Source organism: Pseudophryne corroboree, chromosome 2 (genome assembly GCF_028390025.1).
Source record: "Pseudophryne corroboree isolate aPseCor3 chromosome 2, aPseCor3.hap2, whole genome shotgun sequence".
Classification (NCBI taxonomy): Eukaryota; Metazoa; Chordata; class Amphibia; order Anura; family Myobatrachidae; genus Pseudophryne; species Pseudophryne corroboree.
In genome coordinates this window covers 650,645,765-650,670,718 of record NC_086445.1, presented here as the reverse complement: position 1 = coordinate 650,670,718, position 24,954 = coordinate 650,645,765, and the positions used below count along the sequence as shown (strand labels likewise).

The window sequence follows — 24,954 nt, the reverse complement described above, 5'->3', positions numbered from 1 at the left end:
GTGTTTCTACTAACATCTTATTAAGATATCCTAAATAAGAACCCCATTGCTCCTTAGTCTCTGTAAACTTCAGAGACTGACGCACTGGTCATTATCAATGTCTGGGCTGTCAAAAAAAACGCACTTCTGACTGCTGTTCTAATGTGCCCTCCTCACCCTTATTTAGCGCCGTGAGGTTTGGTATAGAATTGTCAGACCGCAACATAGCAGAAACGGTTAAAGTATAAGACCAATTAAATTAATACCCTGTTACCCAAAGTGAAGTTGGACTTTTGCAACGGCTGAGACTCCTCCGTTAGATTTGGCGGTCTTCTCCGAGACTCGGATCTTGCCGCTCGTGTCGAACGGTGGCCAATTCTAATTGCAACCCAGCCATTACATTTGCGTAGCATAGGAATGAAACCGGGTTCCGGAGTGGAAACCTACAAAACATATGGAACATGTGGTAGATTCATGTACAGACATTGCAGTAAAACGTCTTTTGTAGTCTTTGCTGGTGCCATACTCATTACGCAGACAGACCACACAAACAAAGACAGACACTTGCACGCTCAGTAAAAGTGTTACTTAAGGTGTGCAATATACATATATATATGGCCGAAATGCATTCACTTGGCCAGCCTATATAAAACCTGAAGCAAAAATTCCCACTAACACCCCTGCGCCTCCGGTGGAGTAGTATTGTAGGACAGGAACGTTCTGGAATTATAAACAGGAAGAAACAGGAAGCATGGTTAAAATGGCCCCCATGCCATGCTTACACTGATAATCCCAGATCAGGTTACAATACATGCCTCCTGTGTTAATATAGGCTCAATAGTCTATACAGTGATAATCACAGGTCAGGTTATTAATATAACCTATGAATGTGGCAGCCTGTCATGCAGCATATTATAAGTTTATCCTCCCTTGCAGCAGCGCTGCCTGTGGCTTGTCCCCCTCCCCCTGTGCTCCGTGTCTCAGCGGGGAGCGGGTGCCGGGAAGCTGACCTTGCAGGGAGGCAGGGTACGTTGTGAGGAGAGCGGCCGAGTGTTCGGCTGGCTGGAGCGGCGTGTAGCGGCTTCCGGCGGCGCTAGAGAGAGCGCTATGCTGCGGCAATCTCCCTGGCTTTGAAGTCCGTACAGCGCGGACGGAGCGGCTGGGGCGGGCGCTGTATTAGCGGCGGGTGCGAGCGGCGGTAATAAAAACGGACCCCACACAGCGGGGTGGCAGCGCGCGCTGACCGCCCCGTCCCCCCCTGCATACCTTGACTTGTAGGTAGGGCTGCGACAGGGCTTCTATCTGTAAGCTCCGTCCAGCTGTTCAGTTCAGGGCTGCGACGGGGCTTCTTCCTGTAAGCTCCGTCCAGCTCTCGTTCATGGCTGCGACGGGGCTTCTATCTGTAAGCTCCGTCCAGCTCTCGTTCATGGCTGCGACGGGGCTTCTATCTGTAAGCTCCGTCCAGCCGATCACACCTTCATGGCTGCGATGGGGCTTCTTTCTGTAAGCTCCGTCCAGCTGATCACTCCTTCATGGCTGCGACGGGGCTTCTTTCTGTAAGCTCCGTCCAACACTTGCAGCATTTAGTGTGCTGCGTGTGGCAGTGAGGGTGCTCTTTGTGAGGACCGACACGCCATGCGCTGCTCCGTGCAGCGGCACCATCCCGGACCCATGGTTTTAGAAGAAACTGGGAAGGGTTGTGTGCGTAAGTAGTCACTCCCAAATCCTTCTCTGCGCCCCCAGCAACTTCCTCCGAGGAGGAGCACTCAGCCTCAAACATGTCGACACACAGTACCGACACACACACACTGGCTACAGGGGACAGACCCACAGGGAAGCCTGTTAGAGAAACACAGAGGGAGTTACTAGATCATACCCCAGCGCCTATTTCAAAACGGAGAACGAAAATCAGATGTCTGTGCTGTTATAATAGCACCAAATTACACCCCCCCCCCCCCCGTTTTGCTCCCTGTTACTAGATCAGGAAAGTGGAGGATCCGGGCCAGCGTCTCTGCAGTCTGTGAAGAGAGAAAATGGCGCTGGTAAGCTATGAGGGCTAAGCCACGCCCCCATCTCGCAGCGCTGTAGTAACGCTCAATTTTGAATATTTATACTGGCGGGGGCTTATATTTAGTGCCTAGGCACTTATAATATATCTCTTTAGCCAGTGTCAACCTCAGTAACATGCTGCCCAGGGCGCCCCCCCTGCGCCCTGCAAGTGCCGTTGGAAGTATGTGTGGGAGCATGGCGCGCTGCGCTGTACCTCGTTACCGAAGTCTTCTGCCGTCACTGAAGTCTTCTATATACTCACCCGGCATCTTTCTTCTGGCTTCTGTGAGAGGGTTGACGTCGCGGCTCCAGGAACAAGCAGCTAGGCGCACCAAGTGATCGAACCCTCTGGAGCTAATGGTGTCCAGTAGCCCAAGAAGCAGAGCCTTTAACTCAGAAGAAGTAGGGCTGCTTCTTCTCCCCTCACTCCCACGAAGCAGGGAGCCTGTAGCCAGCAGGTCTCCCTGAAAATAAAAAAACCTAACAAAGTTTTTTCAGAGAAACTCAGGAGAGCTCCCCTAGTGTGTGTCCAGTCCTGGGCACAGAATCTAACTGAGGTCTGGAGGAGGGGCATAGAGGGTGGAGCCAGTTCACACCCATGCAAAGTCTTATAGTGTGCCCATGTCTCCTGCGGATCTAGTCTATACCCCATGGTCCTTTGAGTCCCCAGCATCCTCTAGGACGTAAGAGAAAAGAAAAAAAACCACCACTGGGTTCTTCATACTTTTAGACAGCAGAAGGGCAACCCGTAATTATTTTGATCTCTAAAGTATGCATGACAGCATGTATTAGATCATCCTCTCCCAGTTTGGTGTTGGAAATATTGAGAGGACAAGGAAATCTAAGGATCACAGCCTTTTCCTATTTCAGAAGTCAGAAGCATACATTTATGCTTAAATACAAATAGCGCATTGAGCTACTGTAGTGTTACTAAAATCATTGATACAGTGCAGTTAAAAATGTACGGATCATATGTAATTCACTAGGACAACATTTCAGTCAACTTCATTAACATTGGTACAGCAAAGTCACTGAAATATCTGTATCAGTACCTGTATAAACTGCTTCAGTTGCAAGGTGTCAATCTGTTTATCAAGGGTCAACATGTTATCTGAAAACTCCATCACCATCTGAAAATTAAGTTAAGTTAAGGGACACCTGGTTAGTTTCCATGTGTACAAACCGTATGAGAATTATTATTTTTTTAAATAAATGGAAAACACACACACATTTCCCCATTGCTTCATATGCCGCAAGACGCTTGGCGCAACTTCGGACACTCCTCCATAGGTTGTAATGCCTGGTGTTCAAGACTTTTTCCTGAATTTGGGATATTACTTGCATCATAGGCACATACAAAGTTGCCTTGTGTCCAAGAGGACAATTCAATTATTTATGCGCGCCTGATCTCCTGCCTAAAAGTGAATGAAGATCGGGGAACGCTAATGAATTTTTTCTTCTGCACTGATCGCGCCCTGCACTGCCAGGTTAAGCTGCATAAAATGGCTCAACCCAAAAAAGTGCCGTTTGGGTCCCCGAACGGTCACTTTTCGCATGTTTTTGCTAATGAAGGCATCGGCAGCTGCTCATGTCCGAACAGAGGAACAGAATTGCTTCGTTGGGCGACTGTCACCGACGCAAATATTTGCACTGCCCCCTCAGGATTAGTATTATTGTTGCAAATTATACATATATTATATCGCAGAGTAAATCACAGATTAAGCACCATGATGCATGGGGTGACTTACTCCTATCAGTCCTCGGTCTTTTAAACCAGTTCAGCGTCTAAGTCACACACACAGCAGCTGCATTCAATGACAGAACTGGTATCCTTTGCACCATTGTTGCATTAGTGATGCAAATTCGATACATATTTTGGAGTGTGTGTGTGTTGCAGGATGCATGGTACAACTAAAGGCCCATACACACTGGGCGAATTTGAGCTCAAAGTAGCTCACTTTTGGCATTTTTAGCGCAAACTCGGCCAGTGTGTATGGCTGGGCGAGGAGAGCTGACGTGCGCTCACGCATCATCGCTGGCCGCCACTGTCTGTCGGGCTATTTAAACAGCCGAGTGAAGCACTTTCCACAAGCTCCTACTGTAGTCCCAACTGTTACTAGGCAGCGAGGACTCTAGGCGGAAGTTCCTAGTCCCGGCTGTTGCCTAGCAACCGGGACAATATTGTTTCTATGTGCAGCTTCCCAGCTGCTTTAGTTTATGTTGTTAATGGCTGGGCTTCCTCTGGGCTGCTGGTTGGCTTCCACTCCTGTTAAAAAGGCAGTCAGCACCACACAGCCTTGCCGGCGATTTTCTGCTTTAGGTACTGCTGTGGTGAACTGCCACCTTGTCCTGCTACTCTGGTTATTGCTCAGACTCTGCTCTTGGTCTCTCCACACCGGCTCCATGTAAAGATATTCCTGCCTTGCATTGGAAACCTGTTTATTCCTGCACTTCCCTTCGTGCCTTATTCAGACATGGCCACTAGTGCAGCCTGCATTGGCAAACTGCACATGCACAGCAGTAGCCGCACCGTGCGTGCGCGACCTTGCACACTGCGGTCGCATCCTGGAAGGATGCGTCCGCGATGTGATAGACAATGGCGGGTGTTTTGCTGGTCATTTATTCCCATACTTAGTGGGTTAGTGGTATATTTTCTGTACCATCACTCCATCTCTGGCCACGGAATCCATCCAGTTAGCAGAACTTACTCTTGCCACTGTAATATTACAGCTGTATTCTAGTCTCCATCCGCTACAACTATTACCAACAATTGTATAAGCCCCATCTGTTTTAAGTGTAAGACTTTGTAGCATCCGGTGAGTGCGTCGTACTCTAAAGGAAAAACGGGCGGCTGTTATAGGCAGCAGACCTTGCTAGATTGACTCTAGGGTTCTTCTACAATTGTGAAAGTGTTGTGAAACACCAGAACAACACACAGTGACAGCAAGCCTGGAAAACGTATTACACTGCAGTGATTTCCTCTATTAATTGTACATATGCAATAGACCAATTTGCGTGGAGGTATGTACAACTGATCTCCATATACAAAAATGGAGGGGGAAAAAAAGGAAGAAAAAAAAAAAACACAGAACATGCTCTACAGATATTTACCCACAAAATGCTGTACTTTTACAAACAAATGTGTTTTAATCAAGAGTGATTAATAGACTAATGTACAATTTTTACTTATGATCAAGAGAATCTTGACTTTTAAGAAACGCTGAAAACAATTACAAAACCCAGCAGTTTTTCACCAAAACTATTTTTGTACAATAGTGATTTGCTTCTTACCAGTTGCAGCTCATTTAAGCTGTCACTCTCTTTAGAATGTGTTTTTTCCAAATATTTTAAAAGGAAATTAAATTGAGTACCTATACATTGAGAGAATAAAGAGACCCTCACAAAGAAGAGTGGAATAAAATACACAAAAATGGTTGTGTGTATTTTATTGTAGTTTACTTTGAGAAGGTCTCTATATTCTCTCAATTTATCATCAGTACTTTTTTTTATTATTTATTTATTTTAATTATGTTAGTATATCAATACGCAGTATTGTTGCAAGTTAACAGCCTGAACATGATGAATGGACATTTATAAAGAACAAATTTATGTAATCTCAGCAAGCTTGAAGGTAGTGCTGTCCCTTATATGCTGCAAATAAATTATTTTTACTGAACACATTTTTGTTTTTGGTTTGTTTGTTTTTTTAAACAGGGGGAAAAGAAAAAGAAAAGAAAAAAAGGAATTTTAGGTACTTACCGTTGTATCCTTTTCTCTGAGGGGGACACCGGACCATGGGGTTGCCATTGGGAACCAAGGAGCTGGCATTTAAACCAAAACTTGTAACTTTAAACATAAGCTACTCCCTCTGGAACGCCCATGAGTAACGGTGCAGGAAGAACGAAGCACTGAGTGGGCACCCAGTATCCTCTACAGACTACAAGAAAAGGATTTACTGGTAGGCAATTAAAATCCTATTTTCTCTTACTTCCTAGATGATACTGGTGTCCATTTAGTACCATGGGATGTACCAAAGCTCCCAAACTAGGTGGGAGAGTGCCGAGGTACCGGCAGAACTGATTGACCAAACTGAAGGTCCTGAGAGGACAAAGTATCTAACTTGTAGAACTTAGCAAACGTGTTTGAACCTGACCAAGTAGCTGCTCAGCACAGTTGGAAAGCAGAGACACCCCGGGCAGCCGCTCAGAGAGAACCCACGACCTAGTAGACTGGGCCTGTACAGATTTTGGACACCGCAAACTTGCCGTGGAATAAGCATGCTGGATAGTAAGCCTAAGCCAGCGTGCAATTGTCTGCTTTGAAGCAATAGGTTGGTTGAAATTGCTGACTAGTTCTGAGTTCAGCTCTGTCCTCATAAAAAATTAAATAGGGACTTCTGTGAGAAAAAAGCCACCAGATCAGAAACACGTCTTGCTGAAGCCAAGGCCAACAGTGTGACGGTCTTCCACATAAGATATTTTACGTCCACCTCCTGTAACGGTTCAAACAAGTCCGATTGGAGAAACTGCGGCAGCACATTGAGAGCCCAAGGTGCCGTGGGAGGCACAAAGGGAGGTTGGATGTACAGAACACCTGGACCTCAGGGAGAGAAACCAATCGTTTCTGAAAGAAAATGGACAAGGACGAAATCTGGACTTTTATGAAGCCCAGACGCAGGCCCACATCCACGACTCACTGCAGAAAAAGCATGAAACGTTCCAGATGAAATTCCACTGCAGAATAATTTCTGCTCTCACACCAAGAGACGTATTTCTTCCAAATACGATGGTAATGCTTAGACGTTACCCCCTTCCTGGCTTGGATCATAGTCGTGATAACCTTGTTAGGTATCCCTCTCCTGGCTAGAATCAGCCGTTCAACCTCCATGCCGTCAAACGTAGACGTGGTAACTCCTGATATACGAACGGGCCCTGTTGCAGAAGAACCTCATGAAGAGGTAGAGGCCATGGGTCTTCGAGAAGCATCTCCAGAAGGTCCGCGTACCAGGCCCTTCTTGGTCAGTCCGGAGCTATGAGTATTGCTTGAACCTTTTCCCATTTTATTTGTTTTTTAATTCTTGGGATAAGAGGAAGTGGAGGAAACATACACCATCTGATAGACCCATGGAGTTGTCAGGGCGTCTATTGCCACCGCTTGTGGGTCTCTCGACCTGTAACAATACCGCCTGAGCTTCTGGTTGAGACGAGAGTCCATCATGTCGATCTGTGGATATCTCCACCAAGTTGTCAAACACCTGAACACTTTGCGGTTAAGGTTTCACTCCCCCGGGTGCAGGTCGTGTCTGCTGAGGAAGTCTGCTTCCCAGTTGTCTACTCCCAGAATGAAGACCGCTGACAACGCCACAGCGTTTTTCTGCCCAGAGGAGAATTCTTGACACTTCTGACATTGCTGCTCTGATTTTCGTTCCGCCCTGTCAGTTTATGTACGTTACTGCCGTCACATTGTCCAACTGGACCTGAATGGCCCGATCTTGAAGAAGAAGCGAGACCTGCATAAGGGCGTTGTATATGGCTTTGAGTTCCAGAATGTTGATTGAAGGATGACTTCCTGACTTAACCATCTTTCCTGAAACTGCACCCCCTTAGTGACTGCTCCACAACTTATGAGGCTTGCGTCTGTGTTTAACAGAATCCAGTTCTGAATTCCAAACCACCGTCCTGCGACGAGGTGAGAAGACTGTAGCCACCACAGAAGGGAGATTCTGGCCTTTGGCGACAGACTGAGCCGCTGGTGCATGTGAAGATGCGATCCGGACCATTTGTCCAACAGATCGAGCTGGAAGGGTCTTTCGTGAAACCTTCCATATTGAAGTGCCTCGTAAGAGGCCACCATTTTCCCCAGAAGGCGAATGCACAGACACCCAGGATGGCTTCAGAACATCCCGAACCATCGATTGGATTACCAATACCTTTTCCAAAGGATGGAACACTTTTTACGACTCTGTGTCCAGCATCATTCCCAGGAATGGGAGCCTCAGTATTGGTTCTAGGTGAGATTTCGGAAGGTTCAGAATCCATCCGTGATCCTGGAGGTTTGGTTGAGAGAGCAATGCTGTCCAGCAACCTTTCCCTGGACGGCGTCTTTATCAGGGGATCGTCCAGGTATGGAATTATGTTCACTCCCTGCTTGCGGAGTAGAAATACCTGTAACTGGTAGAGCTAGTCCTACAGTGCAAACCGGAGATAAGCCTGATGAGGCAGCCAGATCAGAATATGAAGGTACGCATCCTTGATATGCAGAGACACTAGGAATTCCCCCTACTCCAGACCTGAGATCACCACTTTCAGAGACTCCATCTTGAATTTGAACACTCGTAAGTACAGGTTCAAAGACTTGAGGTTCTGAATTGGTCTTACCGAACTGTCCGGCTTCGGAACTACGAAAAAATTAGATTTATGGTAAGAACTTACCTTTGTTAAAACTCTTTCTGCGAGGTACACTGGGCTCCACAAGGATAGACATTGGGGTGTAGAGTAGGATCTTGATCCGAGGCACCAACAGGCTCAAAGCTTTGACTGTTCCCAGAACGGAAAAGAGACGACAACGGTTAGTAGCCACATACACCACACTCTCACGACAAGTGTCAGCGGCTAATGCCATACCAACCCAAAGAAGCTAAGTGTGTCAGGGTGGGCGCCTTGTGGAGCCCAGTGTACCTCGCAGAAAGAGATTTAACAAAGGTAAGTTCTTACCATAAATCTCGTTTTTCTGCTGCAGGGTACACTGGGCTCCACAAGGATAGACATTGAGGATGTCCTTAAGCAGTTCCTTATGGGAGGGGACGCACTGTAGGGGGCTCAAGAACCCGGCGTCCAAAGGAAGCATCCTGGGAAGCGGCAGTATCGAAGGCATAGAACCTTAGGAACGTGTTCACTGAGGACCACGTAGCAGCCTTGCACAATTGTTCAAAGGTCGCACCACGGCGGGCAGCCCAAGAAGGTCCAACAGACCGAGTAGAATGGGCCGTAATGTGAGCAGGAGCTGACAGACCAGCCTTCACATAAGCATGTGCAATCACCATTCTAATCGCACAATACGGCGTAAAGGCTTTTTCACGGTCTGGACAATACGTGTTTGGAATTCCCTGCCCGAGGGAGTTGTAATGGCGGAATCTGTCAACACCTTTAAGAATGGGTTAGATAAATTCCTATTGGATAAGGATATCCAGGGGTATGGTGCATAGTCATGCATTATAGTTACTATAAATAGGGATAAAATGCAATGGCTGACAGCAGCATCAGTCAGAAATTTTAGTCAAATCATCATGCATAGGACACCACAAATAGGTTGAACTCGATGGACAATTGTCTTTTTTCAACCTCAGATACTATGTTACTATGTTACTATGTAATCCATCTGGCCAAAATTTGCTTGTGAGCAGGCCAGCCACGTTTGTGAAATCCAAACAGCACAAAAAGATAATCAGATTTCCTAATAGAAGCAGTTCTCTTCACATAGATACGGAGAGCCCGTACCACATCCAAAGACCTCTCTTTGGGAGACAGATCAGGAGAAACAAGTGCAGGAACCACAATCTCCTGGTTAAGGTGGAACGAGGAAGCCACCTTAGGTAAATATCCAGGACGAGTCCTAAGAACCGCCCGGTCACTGTGAATATCAGATATGGGGAACTACAGAACAAGACACCCAAATCAGACACTCTTCTAGCTGAGGCAAATAGCCAGCAGAAACACCACCTTAAGGGAAAGCCACTTAAGGTCAGCTGAACCAAGAGGTTCAAACGGAGACTCTTGTAACGCCTCCAAAACCACCGACAAGTCCCAAGGAGCCACAGGCGGGACATAGGGAGGTTGGATACGAAACACCCTGAGTAAAGGTATGCACATCAGGTAAGGTCGCAATTTTTCTCTGAAACCATACCGACAAGGCAGAAAAGAAAATTTTAAACCTACAGGCAAATCTTTTTCTCCTAGTCCGTAGAGGATGCTGGGGCCTCCGTAAGGACCATGGGGTATAGACGGGCTCCGCAGGAGACATGGGCACTCTAAAGACTTTAGATGGGTGTGCACTGGCTCCTCCCTCTATGCCCCTCCTCCAGACCTCAGTTAAAGAACTGTGCCCAGAGGAGACAGACAGTACGAGGAAAGGATTTTTGTTAATCTAAGGGCAAGATAAATACCAGCCCACACCATCCACACCGTACAACTTGGAACATACGAACCAGTTAACAGTATGAAACAAAACAGCATCAGCCAGAGACTGATCAAAACTGTAAACATAACCCTTATGTAAGCAATAACTATATACAAGTCTTGCAGAATTTAGTCCGCACTGGGACGGGCGCCCAGCATCCTCTACGGACTAGGAGAAAAAGATTTACTGGTAGGTTTAAAATCTTATGTTCTCTTACGTCCTAGAGGATGCTGGGGACTCCGTAAGGACCATGGGGATTATACCAAAGCTCCAGACCGGGCGGGAGAGTGCGGATGACTCTGCAGCACCGATTGAGCAAACAGGAGGTCCTCCTCAGCCAAGGTATCAAACTTGTAGAATTTAGCAAAAGTGTTTGAACCCGACCAAGTAGCCCCTCGGCAAAGTTGCAATGCCGAGACACCTCGGACAGCCGCCCAAGAAGAGCCCACATTCCTAGTGGAAATCGTGTTACAGATCCAGCGGGCAATAGTCTGCTTAGAAGCAGGGGCGCCAACCTTGTTGGCTGCATACAGGACAAACAGTGCCTCTGTTTTCCTAACCCGAGCCGTCCTGGCTACATAAACCTTTAAGGCCCCGACTACATCAAGAGACTTGGAATCCTCCAAGTCCCCCGTAGCCACAGGCACCACAATAGGCTGGTTCATATGAAACGATGAAACCACCTTAGGCAGAAATTGAAGACGAGTCCTCAACTCCACTCTATCCACATGGAAAATCAAATAGGGGCTTTTGTGAGACAAAGCCACCAATTCAGACACTCGCCTCGCAGATGCCAAGGCTAACAACATGACCACTTTCCAAGTGAGAAATTTCAACTCAACTGTTTGAAGAGGTTCAAACCAGTGTGACTTAAGGAACTGTAACACCATGTTAGGGTCCCATGGTGCCACTGGGGGCACAAAAGGAGGCTGATGTGCAGCACTCCCTTTACAAAAGTCTGGACTTCTGGGAGAGAAGCCAATTCCTTCTGAAAGAATACTGACAGGCTATATTAAGGTACAGATTTCGGCCCTAACTTTAGGCCCATATCCACTCCTATCTGCAGAAAGTGGAGAATACATCCCAGGTGAAAATCTTCCGTAGGAGCATTCTAGGCTTCACACCAAGATACATATCTCCTCCAGATACGGTGATAATGTTTCACCGTCACCTCCTTCCTAGCTTTTATGAGAGTAGGGACGACCTCCCCTGGAATACCTTTCCTAGCTAGGATTTGGCATTCAACCGCCATGCCATCAAACGTAACCGCGGTAAGTCTTGGAACACGCAGGGCCACTGCTGCAACAGGTACTTCCTGGAAAGAAGAGGCCACGGATCTTCTGTGAGCATTTCCTGAAGATCTGAATACCAGGCCCTCCGAGGCCAATCCGGAACAATGAGTATTGTCTGGACTCTTTCGTCTTATGATTCTCAGTATTTTTGAGATGAGTGGAAGAGGAGGGAAGACATAGACCGACGTAAACAGCCATGGTGTCACCAGGGCGTCTACTGCTACCGCCCAAGGGTCCCTTGACCTGGAACAATACCTCCGAAATTTCTTGTTGAGGCGCGACGCCATCATGTCTATTTGAGGCAGCCCCAAACGACTTGTTATCTCTGCAAAAACTTCTTGATGAAGACCCCACTCTCCTGGATGGAGGTCGTGTCTGCTGAGGAAGTATGCTTCCCAGTTGTCCACTCCCGGAATGAAGATTGCTGACCGCGCGCTTACGTGATTTTCCGCCCAGCGAAGAATCCTGGTGGCTTCCGCCATTGCCACTCTGTTCCTTGTCCCGCCTTGGCGGTTTACATGAGCCACTGCAGTGACGTCTGATTGAATCAGAACAGGTAAGTCACGAAGAAGAGTCTCCGCTTGTCGTAGGCCGTTGTGTATGGCCCTTAATTCCAGCACGTTGATGTGTAGACAAGCCTCCTGGCTCGACCACAGTCCCTGAAAATGTCTTCCTTGTGTGACTGCTCCCCATCCTCGGAGGCTCGCGTCCGTGGTCACCAGAACCCAGTCTTGAATGCCGAACCTGCGACCCTCTAGAAGGTGAGAACTCTGCAGCCACCACAGGAGAGACACCCTGGCCCTGGGGGACAGGCTTATTTTCTGATGTATTTGTAGATGGGACTCCGACCATTTGTCCAGAAGGTCCCACTGAAAAGTCTTCGCATGGAACCTGCCGAAAGGTATGGCCTCGTAGGCCGCCGCCATTTTTCCCAGTACTCGAGTGCATTGATGAACTGACACTCTTTTTGGCTTTAACAGGTCTCTAACCATGCTCTGGAGTTCCTGGGCTTTTTCCGCTGGGAGAAAAACCCTCTTCTTTTCCGTGTCCAGAATCATGCCCAAAAATGATAGCCGGGTCATTGGAATCAACTGCGATTTTGGCAGATTTAGGATCCAGCCGTGTTGCTGCAGCACTCTCAGGGAGAGTGACAGGCTTTTCAGCAACTGATCTCTCGATCTCGCTTTTATCAGGAGATCGTCCAAGTATGGAATAATTTTGACTCCTTGCCTGCGTAGGAGCACCATAATTTCCGCCATTACCTTGGTGAAAATCCTCGGGGCCGTGGACAGCCCAAACGGCAACGTCTGAAACTGGTAATGACAGTCCTGTACAGCGAATCTCAGGTACGCCTGATGAGGATAAATGGGGACATGAAGGTATGCATCCTTTATGTCTAGTGACGCCATAAAATACCCCCCTTCCAGGCTGGAGATCACTGCCCGGAGAGATTCCATCTTGAATTTGAACTTTTTTTTAGATACAGGGTTAGGGATTTTAGATTCAGAATGGGTCTGACCGAGCCATCCGGTTTCGGGACCACAAAGAGTTGAATAGTACCCCTTCCCCTGTTGCACTAGGGGAACCTTGATAATCACTTGCTCTTGACACAGCTTTTGTATCGCAGCTAAAACAATTTCTCTCTCTGGGGGAGAGGCTGGCAAAGCAGACTTGAAAATCGGCGAGGAGGCACTTCTTCGAATTCCAGTTTGTAGCCTTGGGATACAATTTCTATCGCCCAAGGATCCAAATCTGACAGAACCCAGATTTGGCTGATGAGTCGAAGACATGCCCCCACCAGCGCGGATTCCCGCAGTGGAGCCCTAGCGTCATGCGGTGGATTTTGTATAATCCGGGAAGGACTTCTGTTCCTGGGAACTAGCCGTAGCAGGCATTCTTTTCCCTCTACCCTTACCTCTGGCGAGGAAGGAAGAGCCCCGGCCCCTTCTGGACTTGTGCGACCGAAAGGACTGCATCTGATATTGAGGTGTTTTCTTTTGCTGTGGGGCCTGTATATCCAGGGAGACCATGTCGTCCCAGGTTCCAAGGCCGGAACTATAGAGCGAAGGGTTTCCATACGGAACTTGGAAACCTTCACAAACCTGTTCAATGCCTTGAGGTTGAGAATGGGCCGGGAGGACCCATTCGGTTTTGGGACTAGAAACAGCGGAGAATAGTACCCCCGGCCCCTCTGCGCAAGAGGCACATGTACTACGACTCCTGTATCCAGGAGGGTCTGTACCACCGAATGTAGAGTGTTTGCCTTTGTCTGGTCCAACGAGACGTCCGTCCGGCAAAATCGATGAGGGCTAGGTTTTTGAAGGCTATGGCGTAACCTCGAGTGACTACTTCCCGTACCCAGGCATCTGAAGTGGTCCTCAATCATTTCTGGGTATACCCTAGAAGCCGGCCCCCCACCATGGGATCCCCGCCCCGTCATGCGGCAGGCTTATCGGCCTTGGAAGCTGGCTGACGGGCCGCCCAGTCTCTTTTGTGGTTAGGCTTATCAGGTTTGGAAGTGCGGGCCTGCTTGTTGTACGCCTGACCTTTTGCTTTACCTGAAGGACGAAAATAAGATTTTACTTACCGATAAATCTATTTCTCGTAGTCCGTAGTGGATGCTGGGGACTCCGTCAGGACCATGGGGATATAGCGGCTCCGCAGGAGACAGGGCACAATAATAAAAGCTTTAGGATCAGGTGGTGTGCACTGGCTCCTCCCCCTATGACCCTCCTCCAAGCCTCAGTTAGGATACTGTGCCCGGACGAGCGTGCATAATAAGGAAGGATATTGAATCCCGGGTAAGACTCATACCAGCCACACCAATCACACCGTACAACCTGTGATCTGAACCCAGTTAACAGTATGATAACAACGAAGGAGCCTCTGAAAAGATGGCTCACAACAAGAATAACCCGATTTTTGTAACAATAACTATGTACAAGTATTGCAGACAATCCGCACTTGGGATGGGCGCCCAGCATCCACTACGGACTACGAGAAATAGATTTATCGGTAAGTAAAATCTTATTTTCTCTGACGTCCTAGTGGATGCTGGGGACTCCGTCAGGACCATGGGGATTATACCAAAGCTCCCAAACGGGCGGGAGAGTGCGGATGACCCTGCAGCACCGAATGAGAGAACTCCATGTCCTCCTCAGCCAGGGTATCAAATTTGTAGAATTTAGCAAACGTGTTTTCCCCTGACCAAGTAACTGCTCGGCAAAGTTGTAAAGCCGAGACCCCTCGGGCAGTCGCCCAAGATGAGCCCCCTTCCTTTTGGAATGGGCTTTTACCGATTTTGGCTGTGGCAGGCCTGCCACAGAATGTGTAAACTGAATTGTATTACAAATCCAGCGAGCAATCGTCTGCTTAGAAGCAGGAGCACCCATCTTGTTGGGTGCATACAGGCTAAACAGCGAGTCAGATTTTCTGACTCCAGCCTTCCTGGAAACATATTTTTCAGGGCCCTGACAACGTCAAGTAACTTGGAGTCCTCCAAGTCCCTAGTACCCGCAGGTACCACAATAGGTTGGTTCATGTGAAAAACAGAAAACACCTTAAGGAGAAATTGAGGACGAGTCCTCAATTCTGCCCTGTCAGAATGAAAAATTAAGTAAGGGCTTTATATATGATAAAGCCGCCAATTCTGACACACGCCTGGCTGAAGCCAGGGCTAATAGCATCGTCACCTTCCATGTGAGATATTTTAAGTCCACAGTGGTGAGTGGTGAGTGGTTCAAACCAATGTGACTTTAGGAAACTCAAAACAACATTGAGATCCCAAGGTGCCACTGGGGCACAAAAGGAGGCTGTATATGCAGTACCCCTTTTACAAACATCTGAACGTCAGGCACTAAAGCCAGTTCTTTCTGGAAGAAATTAGACAGGGCCGAAATTTGAACCTTAATGGACCCTAATTTTAGGCCCATAGACAGTCCTGTTTTCAGGAAATGTAGGAAACGACCCAGTTGGAATTCCTCTGTAGGGGCCTTCTTGGCCTCACACCACGCAACATATCTTCGCCAAATGCGGTGAAAATGTTTTGCGGTTACATCCTTCCTGTCTTCGACCAGGGTAGGGATGACTTCATCTGGAATGCCCTTTCAGGATCCGGCGTTCAACCGCCATGCCGTCAAACGCGGCCGCGGTAAGTCTTGGAACAGACAAGGCCCCTGCTGGAGCAGGTCCTTTCTTAAAGGTAGAGGCCACGGGTCTTCCGTGAACATCTCTTGAAGTTTCGGGTACCAAGTCCTTCTTGGCCAATCCGGAACCACGAGTATCATTCTTACTCATCTCCCTCTTATGATTCTCAGTACTTTTTGTATGAGAGGCATAGGAGGGAACACATACTCTGACTGGTACATCCACAGTGTTACCAGAGCGTCCACCGCTATTGCCTGAGGGTCCCTTGACCTGGCGCAATATCTAGTTTTTTTGTTCAGGCGGGACGCCATCATGTCCACCTTTGGTTTTTCACAACGGTATACAATCATGTGGAAGACTTCCCGATGAAGTCCCCACTCTCCCGGGTGGAGGTCATGCCTGCTGAGGAAGTCTGCTTCCCAGTTTTCCACTCCCGGAATGAACACTGCTGAGAGTGTTATCACATGATTTTTCGCCCAGCGAAGAATCCTTGCAGTTTCTGCCATTTCCCTCCTGCTTCTTGTGCCGCCCTGTCTGTTTACGTGGGCGACTGCCGTGATGTTGTCCCACTGGATCAATACCGGCTGACCTTGAAGCAGAGGTCTTGCTAAGCTTAGAGCATTGTAAATTGCCCTTAGCTCCAGTATATTTATGTGGAGAGAAGTCTCCAGACTCGATCACACTCTCTGGAAATTTTTTCCTTGTGTGACTGCTCCCCAGCCACTCAGGCTGGCATCCGTGGTCACCAGGACCCAGTCCTGAATGCCGAATCTGCGGCCCTTTCATAGATGAGCACTCTGCAGCCACCGCAGAAGAAACACCCTTGTCCTTGGAGACAGGGTTATCCGCTGATGCATCTGAAGATGCGATCCGGACCATTTTTCCAGCAGATCCCACGTAAAGGTTCTTGCGTGAAATCTACCGAATGGGATCGCTTTGTAAGAAACCACCATTTTTCACAGGATCCTTGTGCAATGATGCACTGATACTTTTCCTGGTTTTAGGAGGTTCCTGACTAGCTCGGATAACTCCCTGGCTTTCTTCTCCGGGAGAAAACATCCTTTTCTGGACTGTGTCCAGAATCATCCCTAGGAACAGTAGACGTGTCGTCGGAAAAAACTGCGATTTTGGAATATTTAGAATCCACTCGTGCTGTCGTAGAACTACTTAAGATAGTGCTACTCCGACCTCTAACTGTTCTCTGGACCTTGCCCTTATCAGGAAAGCGTCCATATTTCTTTTAAGAAGAATCATCATTTCGGCCATTACCTTGGTAAAGACCCGGGGTGCCGTGGACAATCCAAACGGCAGCGTCTGAACTGATAGTGACAGTTCTGTACCACGAACCTGAGGTACCCTTGGTGAGAAGGGCAAATTTGGACATGTAGGTAAGCGTCCCTGATATCCAGTGACACCATATCGTCCCCTTCTTCCTGGTTCGCTATCACTGCTCTGAGTGACTCCATCTTGATTTGAACGCTTGTATGTAAGTGTTCAAATATTTCAGATCTCACCTAGCCGTCTGGCTTCAGTACCACAATATAGTGTGGAATAATACCCCTTCCCTTGTTGTAGAAGGGGTACTTTGATTATCACCTGCTGGGAATACAGCCTGTGAATTGTTCCCAATACTGCCTCCCTGTCGGAGGGAGACGTTGGTAAAGCAGACTTCAGGAACTTGTGAGGGGGAGACGTCTCGAATTTCCAATGTACACCTGGGATACTACGTGTAGAATCCAGGAGTCCACTTGTGAGTGAGCCCACTGCGTGCTGAAACTCTTGAGATGACCCCCTACCGCACCTGAGTCCGCTTGTACGGCCCCAGCGTCATGCTGCGGACTTGGCAGAAGCTGTGGAGGGCTTCTGTTCCTGGGAATGGGCTGCCTGCTGCAGTCTTCTTCACTTTCCTCTACCCCTGGGCAGATATGACTGGCCCTTTTGCCCGCCTGCCCTTATGGGGACGAAAGGACTGAGACTGAAAAGACTGTGTCCTTTTCTGCTGAGATGTGACTTGGGGTAACAAAAGGTGGATTTTTCAGCTGTTGCCATGGCCACCAGGTCCGATGGACCGCCCCTTTATACGGCAATACTTCCATGTGCCGTCTGGAATCTGCATCACCTGACCACTGTCGTCTGGCAGATATGGACATCACATATACTCTTGATGCCAGAATGCAAATATCCCTCTGCGCATCTCGCATATATAGAAATGCATCCTTAAAATGCTCTATAGTCAATAAAATCTTGTCCCTGTCAAGGGTATCAATATTTTCAGTCAGGAAATCCGACCAAGCCCCCTCAGCGCTGCACATCCAGGCTGAGGCGATTGCTGGTCGTAGTATAACACCAGTATATGTGTATATACTTTTAGGATATTTTTCAGCTTCCTATCAGCTGGCTCCTTGAGGGCTGCCGTATCTGGAGACGGTAACGCCACTTGTTTTTATAAGCGTGTGAGCGCCTTATTCACCCTAAGGTGTGTTTCCCAACTCGCCCTAACTTCTGGCGGGAAAGGGTATACCGCCAATAATTTTCTATCGGAGGAAACCCACGTATCATCACACACTTCATTTAATTTATCTGATTCAGGAAAAACTACAAGTAGTTTATTCACACCCTACATAATACCCTTATTTGTGGTACTTGTAGTATCAGAAATATGTAACACCTCCTTAATTGCCCTTAACATGAAACGTGTGGCCCTAAAGGGAAATACGTTTGTTTCTTCACCGTCGACACTGGAGTCAGTGTCCGTGTCGACCGACTGAGGTAAATGGGCATTTTTACAAGCCCCTGACGGTGTCTGAGACACCTGGACAGGTACTAATTTGTTTGCCGGCCGTCTCATGTTGTCAACCGACCTTGCAGCGTGTTGACATTATCACGTAATTCCTAAATAAGCCATCCATTCCAGTGTCGACTCCCTAGAGAGTGACATCACCAATACAGGCAATTTGCTCCGCCTCCTCACCAACATCGTCCTCCTACATGTCGACACACACGTACCGACACACAGCACACACACAGGGAATGCTCTGATAGAGGACAGGACCCCACTAGCCCTTTGGGGAGACAGAGGGAGAGTTTGCCAGCACACACCAAAAACGCTATAATTATACAGGGACAACCCCTTATACAAGTGTTTTCCCTTATAGCATTTTTATATATGTAATCATATCGCCAAATAAGTGCCCCCCCTCTCTGTTTTAACCCTGTTTCTGTAGTGCAGTGCAGGGGAGAGCCTGGGAGCCTTCCTCACAGCAGAGCTGAGCAGGAAAATGGCGCCGTGTGCTAAGGAGAATAGGCCCCGCCCCCTTTTCGGCGGGCTCTTCTCCCGGAGTTTGTGAGATCTGGCAGGGGTTAAATACATCCATATAGCCTCAAGGGCTATATGTGATGTATTTTAGCCATAAAAAGGTATTATACATTGCTGCCCAGGGCGCCCCCCCCAGCGCCCTGCACCCTCAGTGACAGTTGGTGACTGTTGGTGAAATGTGCTGACAACAATGGCGCACAGCTGCAGTGCTGTGCGCTACCTTATGAAGACTGAAAGTCTTCTGCCGCCTGTTTCTGGACCTCTTCAACTTCGGCATCTGTAAGGGGGGTCGGCGGCACGGCTCCGGGACGAACCCCAGGGTGAGACCTGTGTTCCGACTCCCTCTGGAGCTAATGGTGTCCAGTAGCCTAAGAAGCAAATCCATCCTGCACGCAGGTGAGTTTTCTTCTCTCCCCTAAGTCCCTCGTAGCAGTGAGCCTGTTGCCAGCAGGTCTCACTGAAAGAAAAAAAAACCTAACTTAAACTTTTATTCTAAGCAGCTCAGGAGAGCCACCTAGATTGCACCCCTCTCGTCGGGCACAAAAATCTAACTGAGGCTTGGAGGAGGGTCATAGGGGGAGGAGCCAGTGCACACCACCTGATCCTAAAGCTTTTATTATTGTGCCCTGTCTCCTGCGGAGCCGCTATATCCCCATGGTCCTGACGGAGTCCCCAGCATCCACTAGGACGTCAGAGAAAGGAAGTACCTTTAGCCTTCGACACAGAAGGAGCGGTACTTGGCAGACAGGCAGTAGCCAACTCAGCCACTATCTTATTTAAGTCCTCCCCAAACAGAATACCTCCCTTGAAAGGGAGTACCTCCAGGGTTTTTCTAGAGTCCAGATCCACAGACCAGGATCTCAGCCACAATATCCGGCGAGCCAGGACTGACGTAGTAGAGGCCTTGGCTGCTAGGTTACCGGCATCTGAAGCCGCCTCTTTAATATAGCGAGAAGCTGCGACAATATATGACAAGCATTGTCTAGCATGGTCATAAGAGATTTCAGCTTCTAACTCTAAGGCCCATGCTTCAATAGCCTCTGCAGCCCATGTTGCTGCAATAGTGGGCCTTTGTGCAGCACCCGTGAGGGTGTAAATCGCTTTCAGACAATCCTCCACACGTTTATCCGTAGGCTCTTTTAGAGACGTGACGGTAGTGACAGGTAGAGCTGAGGAAACAACCATCCTAGCCACATGTGAGTCTACTGGAGGAGGCGTTTCACAATTCTTAAACAGCTCTGGTGCGAGGGAATAGTAAGCCAGCATCTTCTTTTGAGGCACAAACTTCGTACCCGGGTTTTCCCAGGGTTCCTGACATATATCCACTAGGTGGTCAGAATGAGGTAAAACTTGTTTAATCACCTTCTGACGCTTGAACCCATCTGGTTTCTTAGGAGGGACGGATGGCTCGGTAAAATCCGTAATCTGTAGAATTAACTTGATAGCCTCCAAAAGATCAGGAACATCCACATGTGAACTACCCTCCCCATCAGCCGTATCAGAGTCAGAACCTGTGGGGTCGGTGTAAGCGCCATCTTCATCAGATGAGGTGTCAGTGACAGCAGTGGATTGTGAGGAGACCAGAGCTCGCTTAGTGGACCCCTTGGACTTAAGCGAGCGATGGTCAGACTTTAGTAGTCAGGGACTGGTTCAAGTTCTTCAATTGAGCAGATAAATTGTCCGCCCACGGCGGGATAGCTGCAGGGACCACATACAGTTGTAACGGCATAGGGGGTCCCATAGGGGGTGTTAGTTTATTAACTAGCGAATGTAGAAGCGCGGAAAAAGCGGCCCACGGTGGGTCATTATGTACCTCCGTTGCCACAGTCCCACTGGGGGGCAAGGAGCCCCTAGAACCAGAGCCCACAGCTGCTATATTTTCCTGATAGGGATCTGTGGCTTCAGCAACACCGGCAGTGTGTTCAGCCCCAGAAGCAGACATGATATAACTTGCAGTATCAGGTAACAGTACAATTGGCAGCAGCACAATACCTCTTACACAAACCCCTGTGCAGTGTAGTCAGCACTAGCAGAGATAAAGGAGAGATATGGCGACTAAATCAGAGAAAAAATAAGATTTCTCTCATCGGTAAATCTATTTCTCGTAGTCCGTAGTGGATGCTGGGGACTCCGTAAGGACCATGGGAAATAGACGGGCTCCGCAGGAGACTGGGCACTCTGAGAAAGATTTAGTACTACTGGTGTGCACTGGCTCCTCCCTCTATGCCCCTTCTCCAGATCTCAGTTAAGGAAACTGTGCCCGGAAGAGCTGACATAAGGAAAGGATTTTGGAATCCAGGGTAAGACTGATACCAGCCACACAAATCACACCGTATTACTTGTGATAAACTTACCCAGTCAACAGTATGAACAACAACAGAGCATCAACAATGGATGCCCACATAACATAACCCTTTATTAAGCAATAACTATGTACACGTATTTCAGAAAGTCCGCACTTGGGGCGGGCGCCCAGCATCCACTACAGACTACGAGAAATTAAGAATTTACTCACCGGTAATTCTATTTCTCGTAGTCCGTAGTGGATGCTGTGAACTCCGTAAGGACCATGGGGAATAGACTGGCTCCGCAGGAGACTGGGCACTCTAAAAGAAAGATTAGGTACTATCTGGTGTGCACTGGCTCCTCCCTCTATGCCCCTCCTCCAGACCTCAGTTAAGGAAACTGTGCCCGGAAGAGCTGACATTACAAGGAAAGGATTTGGAATCCAGGGTAAGACTCATACCAGCCACACCAATCACACCGTACAACTTGTGATAACTATACGCAGTTAACAGTATGAACAATAACTGAGCCTCGTTCAATGGATGGCTCATAACAATAACCCTTAAGTTAAGCAATAATAAGAATTTACTTACCGATAATTCTATTTCTCATAGTCCGTAGTGGATGCTGGGGACTCCGTAAGGACCATGGGGAATAGCGGCTCCGCAGGAGACTGGGCACATCTAAAGAAAGCTTTAGGACTAACTGGTGTGCACTGGCTCCTCCCCCTACGACCCTCCTCCAAGCCTCAGTTAGGATACTGTGCCCGGACGAGCGTACACAATAAGGAAGGATTTTGAATCCCGGGTAAGACTCATACCAGCCACACCAATCACACCGTATAACCTGTGATCTGAACCCAGTTAACAGCATGATAACAGAGGAGCCTCTGAAAGATGGCTCACAACAATAATAACCCGATTTTTGTAACAATAACTATGTACAAGTATTGCAGACAATCCGCACTTGGGATGGGCGCCCAGCATCCACTACGGACTATGAGAAATAGAATTATCGGTAAGTAAATTCTTATTTTCTCTAACGTCCTAAGTGGATGCTGGGGACTCCGTAAGGACCATGGGGATTATACCAAAGCTCCCAAACGGGCGGGAGAGTGCGGATGACTCTGCAGCACCAAATGAGAGAACTCCAGGTCCTCCTCAGCCAGGATATCAATTTTGTAGAATTTTACAAACGTATTTGCTCCTGACCAAGTAGCTGCTCGGCAAAGTTGTAAAGCCGAGACCCCTCGGGCAGCCGCCCAAGATGAGCCCACCTTTCCTTGTGGAGTGGGCATTTACAGATTTTTGGCTGTGGCAGGCGTGCCACAGAATGTGCAAGCTGAATTGTACTACAAATCCAACGAGCAATAGTCTGCTTAGAAGCAGGAGCACCCAGCTTGTTGGGTGCACACAGGATAAACAGCGAGTCAGATTTCCTGACTCCAGCCGTCCTGGAAACATATATATTCAGGGCACTGACAACGTCTAGCAACTTGGAGGCCTCCAAGTCCCTAGTAGCCGCAGGCACCACCAATAGGTTGGTTCAGGTGAGACGCTGAAACCACCTTGGGGACAAACTTAGGACGAGTCCTCAATTCCGCCCTGTCCGAATGGAAAATCAGATAAGGGCTTTTTCAGGATAAAGCCGCCAATTCTGACACGCGCCTGGCCCAGGCCAGGGCCAACAGCATGACCACTTTCCATGTGAGATATTTTAACTCCACAGATTTAAGTGGTTCAAACCAATGTGACTTTTGGAACCCAAAACTACATTGAGATCCCAAAGTGCCACTGGAGGCACAAAAGGAGGCTGTATATGCAGTACCCCTTTTACAACGTCTGAACTTCAGGGACTGAAGCTAGTTCTTTTTGGAAGAAAATTGACAGGGCCGAAAATTTGAACCTTAATGGACCCCAATTTCAGGCCCATAGACACTCCTGTTTGCAGGAAATGTAGGAATCGACCCAGTTGAATTTCCTCCGTCGGGCCTTACTGGCCTCGCACCACGCAACATATTTTCGCCAATTGCGGTGATAATGTTTTTGCGGTTACATCCTTCCTGGCTTTGATCAGGATAGGGATGACTTCATCCGGAATGCCTTTTTTCCTTCAGGATCCGGCGTTCAACCGCCATGCCGTCAAACGCAGCCGCGGTAAGTCTTGGAACAGACAGGGTCCTTGCTGGAGCAGGTCCCTTCTTAGAGGTAGAGGCCACGGATCCTCCGTGAGCATCTCTTGAAGTTCCGGTTACCAAGTCCTTCTTGGCCAATCCGGAGCCACGAATATAGTGCTTTCTCCTCTCTCTCTTATCAATCTCAGTACCTTGGGTATGAGAGGCAGAGGAGGGAACACATACACTGACTGGTACACCCACGGTGTTACCAGAGCGTCTACAACTATTGCCTGAGGGTCTCTTGACCTGGCGCAATACCTGTCGAGTTTTTTAATCATGTGGACGACTTCTGGGTGAAGTCCCCACTCTCCCGGGTGGAGGTCGTGCTGAGGAAGTCTGCTTCCCAGTTGTCCACTCCCGGAATGAATACTGTTGACAGTGCTATCACATGATTTTCCGCCCAGCGAAGAATCCTTGCAGCTTCTGCCATTTCCCTCCTGCTTCTTGTGCCACCCTGTCTGTTTACGTGGGTGACTGCCATGATGTTGTCCGACTGGATCAACACCGGCTGACCTTGAAGCAGAGGTCTTGCTAAGCTTAGAGCATTGTAAATGGCCCTTAGCTTCAGGATATTTATGTGAAGTGATGTATCCAGGCTTGACCCTAAGCCCTGGATATTCCTTCCCTGTGTGACTGCTCCCCAGCCTCGCAGGCTGGCATCCGTGGTCACCAGGACCCAGTCCTGAATGCCGAATCTGCGGCCCTCTAGAAGATGAGCACTCTGCAACCACCACATGATGGATACCCTTGTCCTTGGTGACAGGGTTATCCGCTGATGCATCTGAAAATGCGACCCGGACCATTTGTCCAGTAGGTTCCACTGGAAAGTTCTTGCGTAGAATCTAACGAATGGGATTGCTTCGTAGGAAGCCACCATTTTTACCCAGAACCCTTGTGCATTGATGCACTGAGACTTGGTTCGGTTTTAGGAGGTTCCTGACTAGCTCGGATAACTCCCTGGCTTTCTCTTCCGGGAGAAACACCTTTTTTCTGGACTGTGTCCAGGAACATCCCTAGGAAACAGAAGACAAGTCGTCGGAACCAGCTGCGATTTTGGAATATTGAGAATCCAATCGTGCTGCCGCAACACTACCTGAGATAGTGCTACACCGACTTCCAACTGTTCCCTGGATCTTACCCTTATCAGGGAATCGTCCAAGTAAGGGATAACTAAAATTCCCTTCCTTCGAAGGGATATCATTTCGGCCATTACCTTGGTAAGGTAAAGACCCGGGGTGCCGTGGACCATCCCTACGGCAGCGTCTGAACTGATAGTGACAGTTCTGTACCATAACCTGAGGTACCCTTGGTGAGAAGGGTAAATTTTGACATGAAGGTAAGCATCCTTGATGTCCCGAGACATCATGTAGTCCCCTTCTTCCAGGTTCGCAATCACTGCTCTGAGTGACTCAATCTTGAATTTGAACCTCTGTATGTAAGTGTTCAAAGATTTTAGATTTAGAATCGGTCTCACCGGGCCGTCTGGCTTCGGTACCACAATAGTGTGGAATACCACCCCGTTCCCTGTTGCAGGA

The 24,954-nt window shown here is 48.3% G+C and overlaps 1 protein-coding gene across 3 annotated transcripts in view; it reads right to left on the bottom strand.

The window, feature by feature from the left end:
* The window catches only part of GGNBP2 (gametogenetin binding protein 2), a 374,808-nt gene that overhangs the window by 263,401 nt on the left and 86,453 nt on the right, over positions 1-24,954 (bottom strand). For all 3 annotated transcript variants that reach the window (XM_063955008.1, XM_063955007.1, XM_063955006.1), the window contains exon 2: positions 3,081-3,158. In XM_063955008.1, coding sequence (XP_063811078.1) covers positions 3,081-3,158 — 78 coding nt within the window. The remainder of the gene's footprint in view (positions 1-3,080; positions 3,159-24,954) is intronic.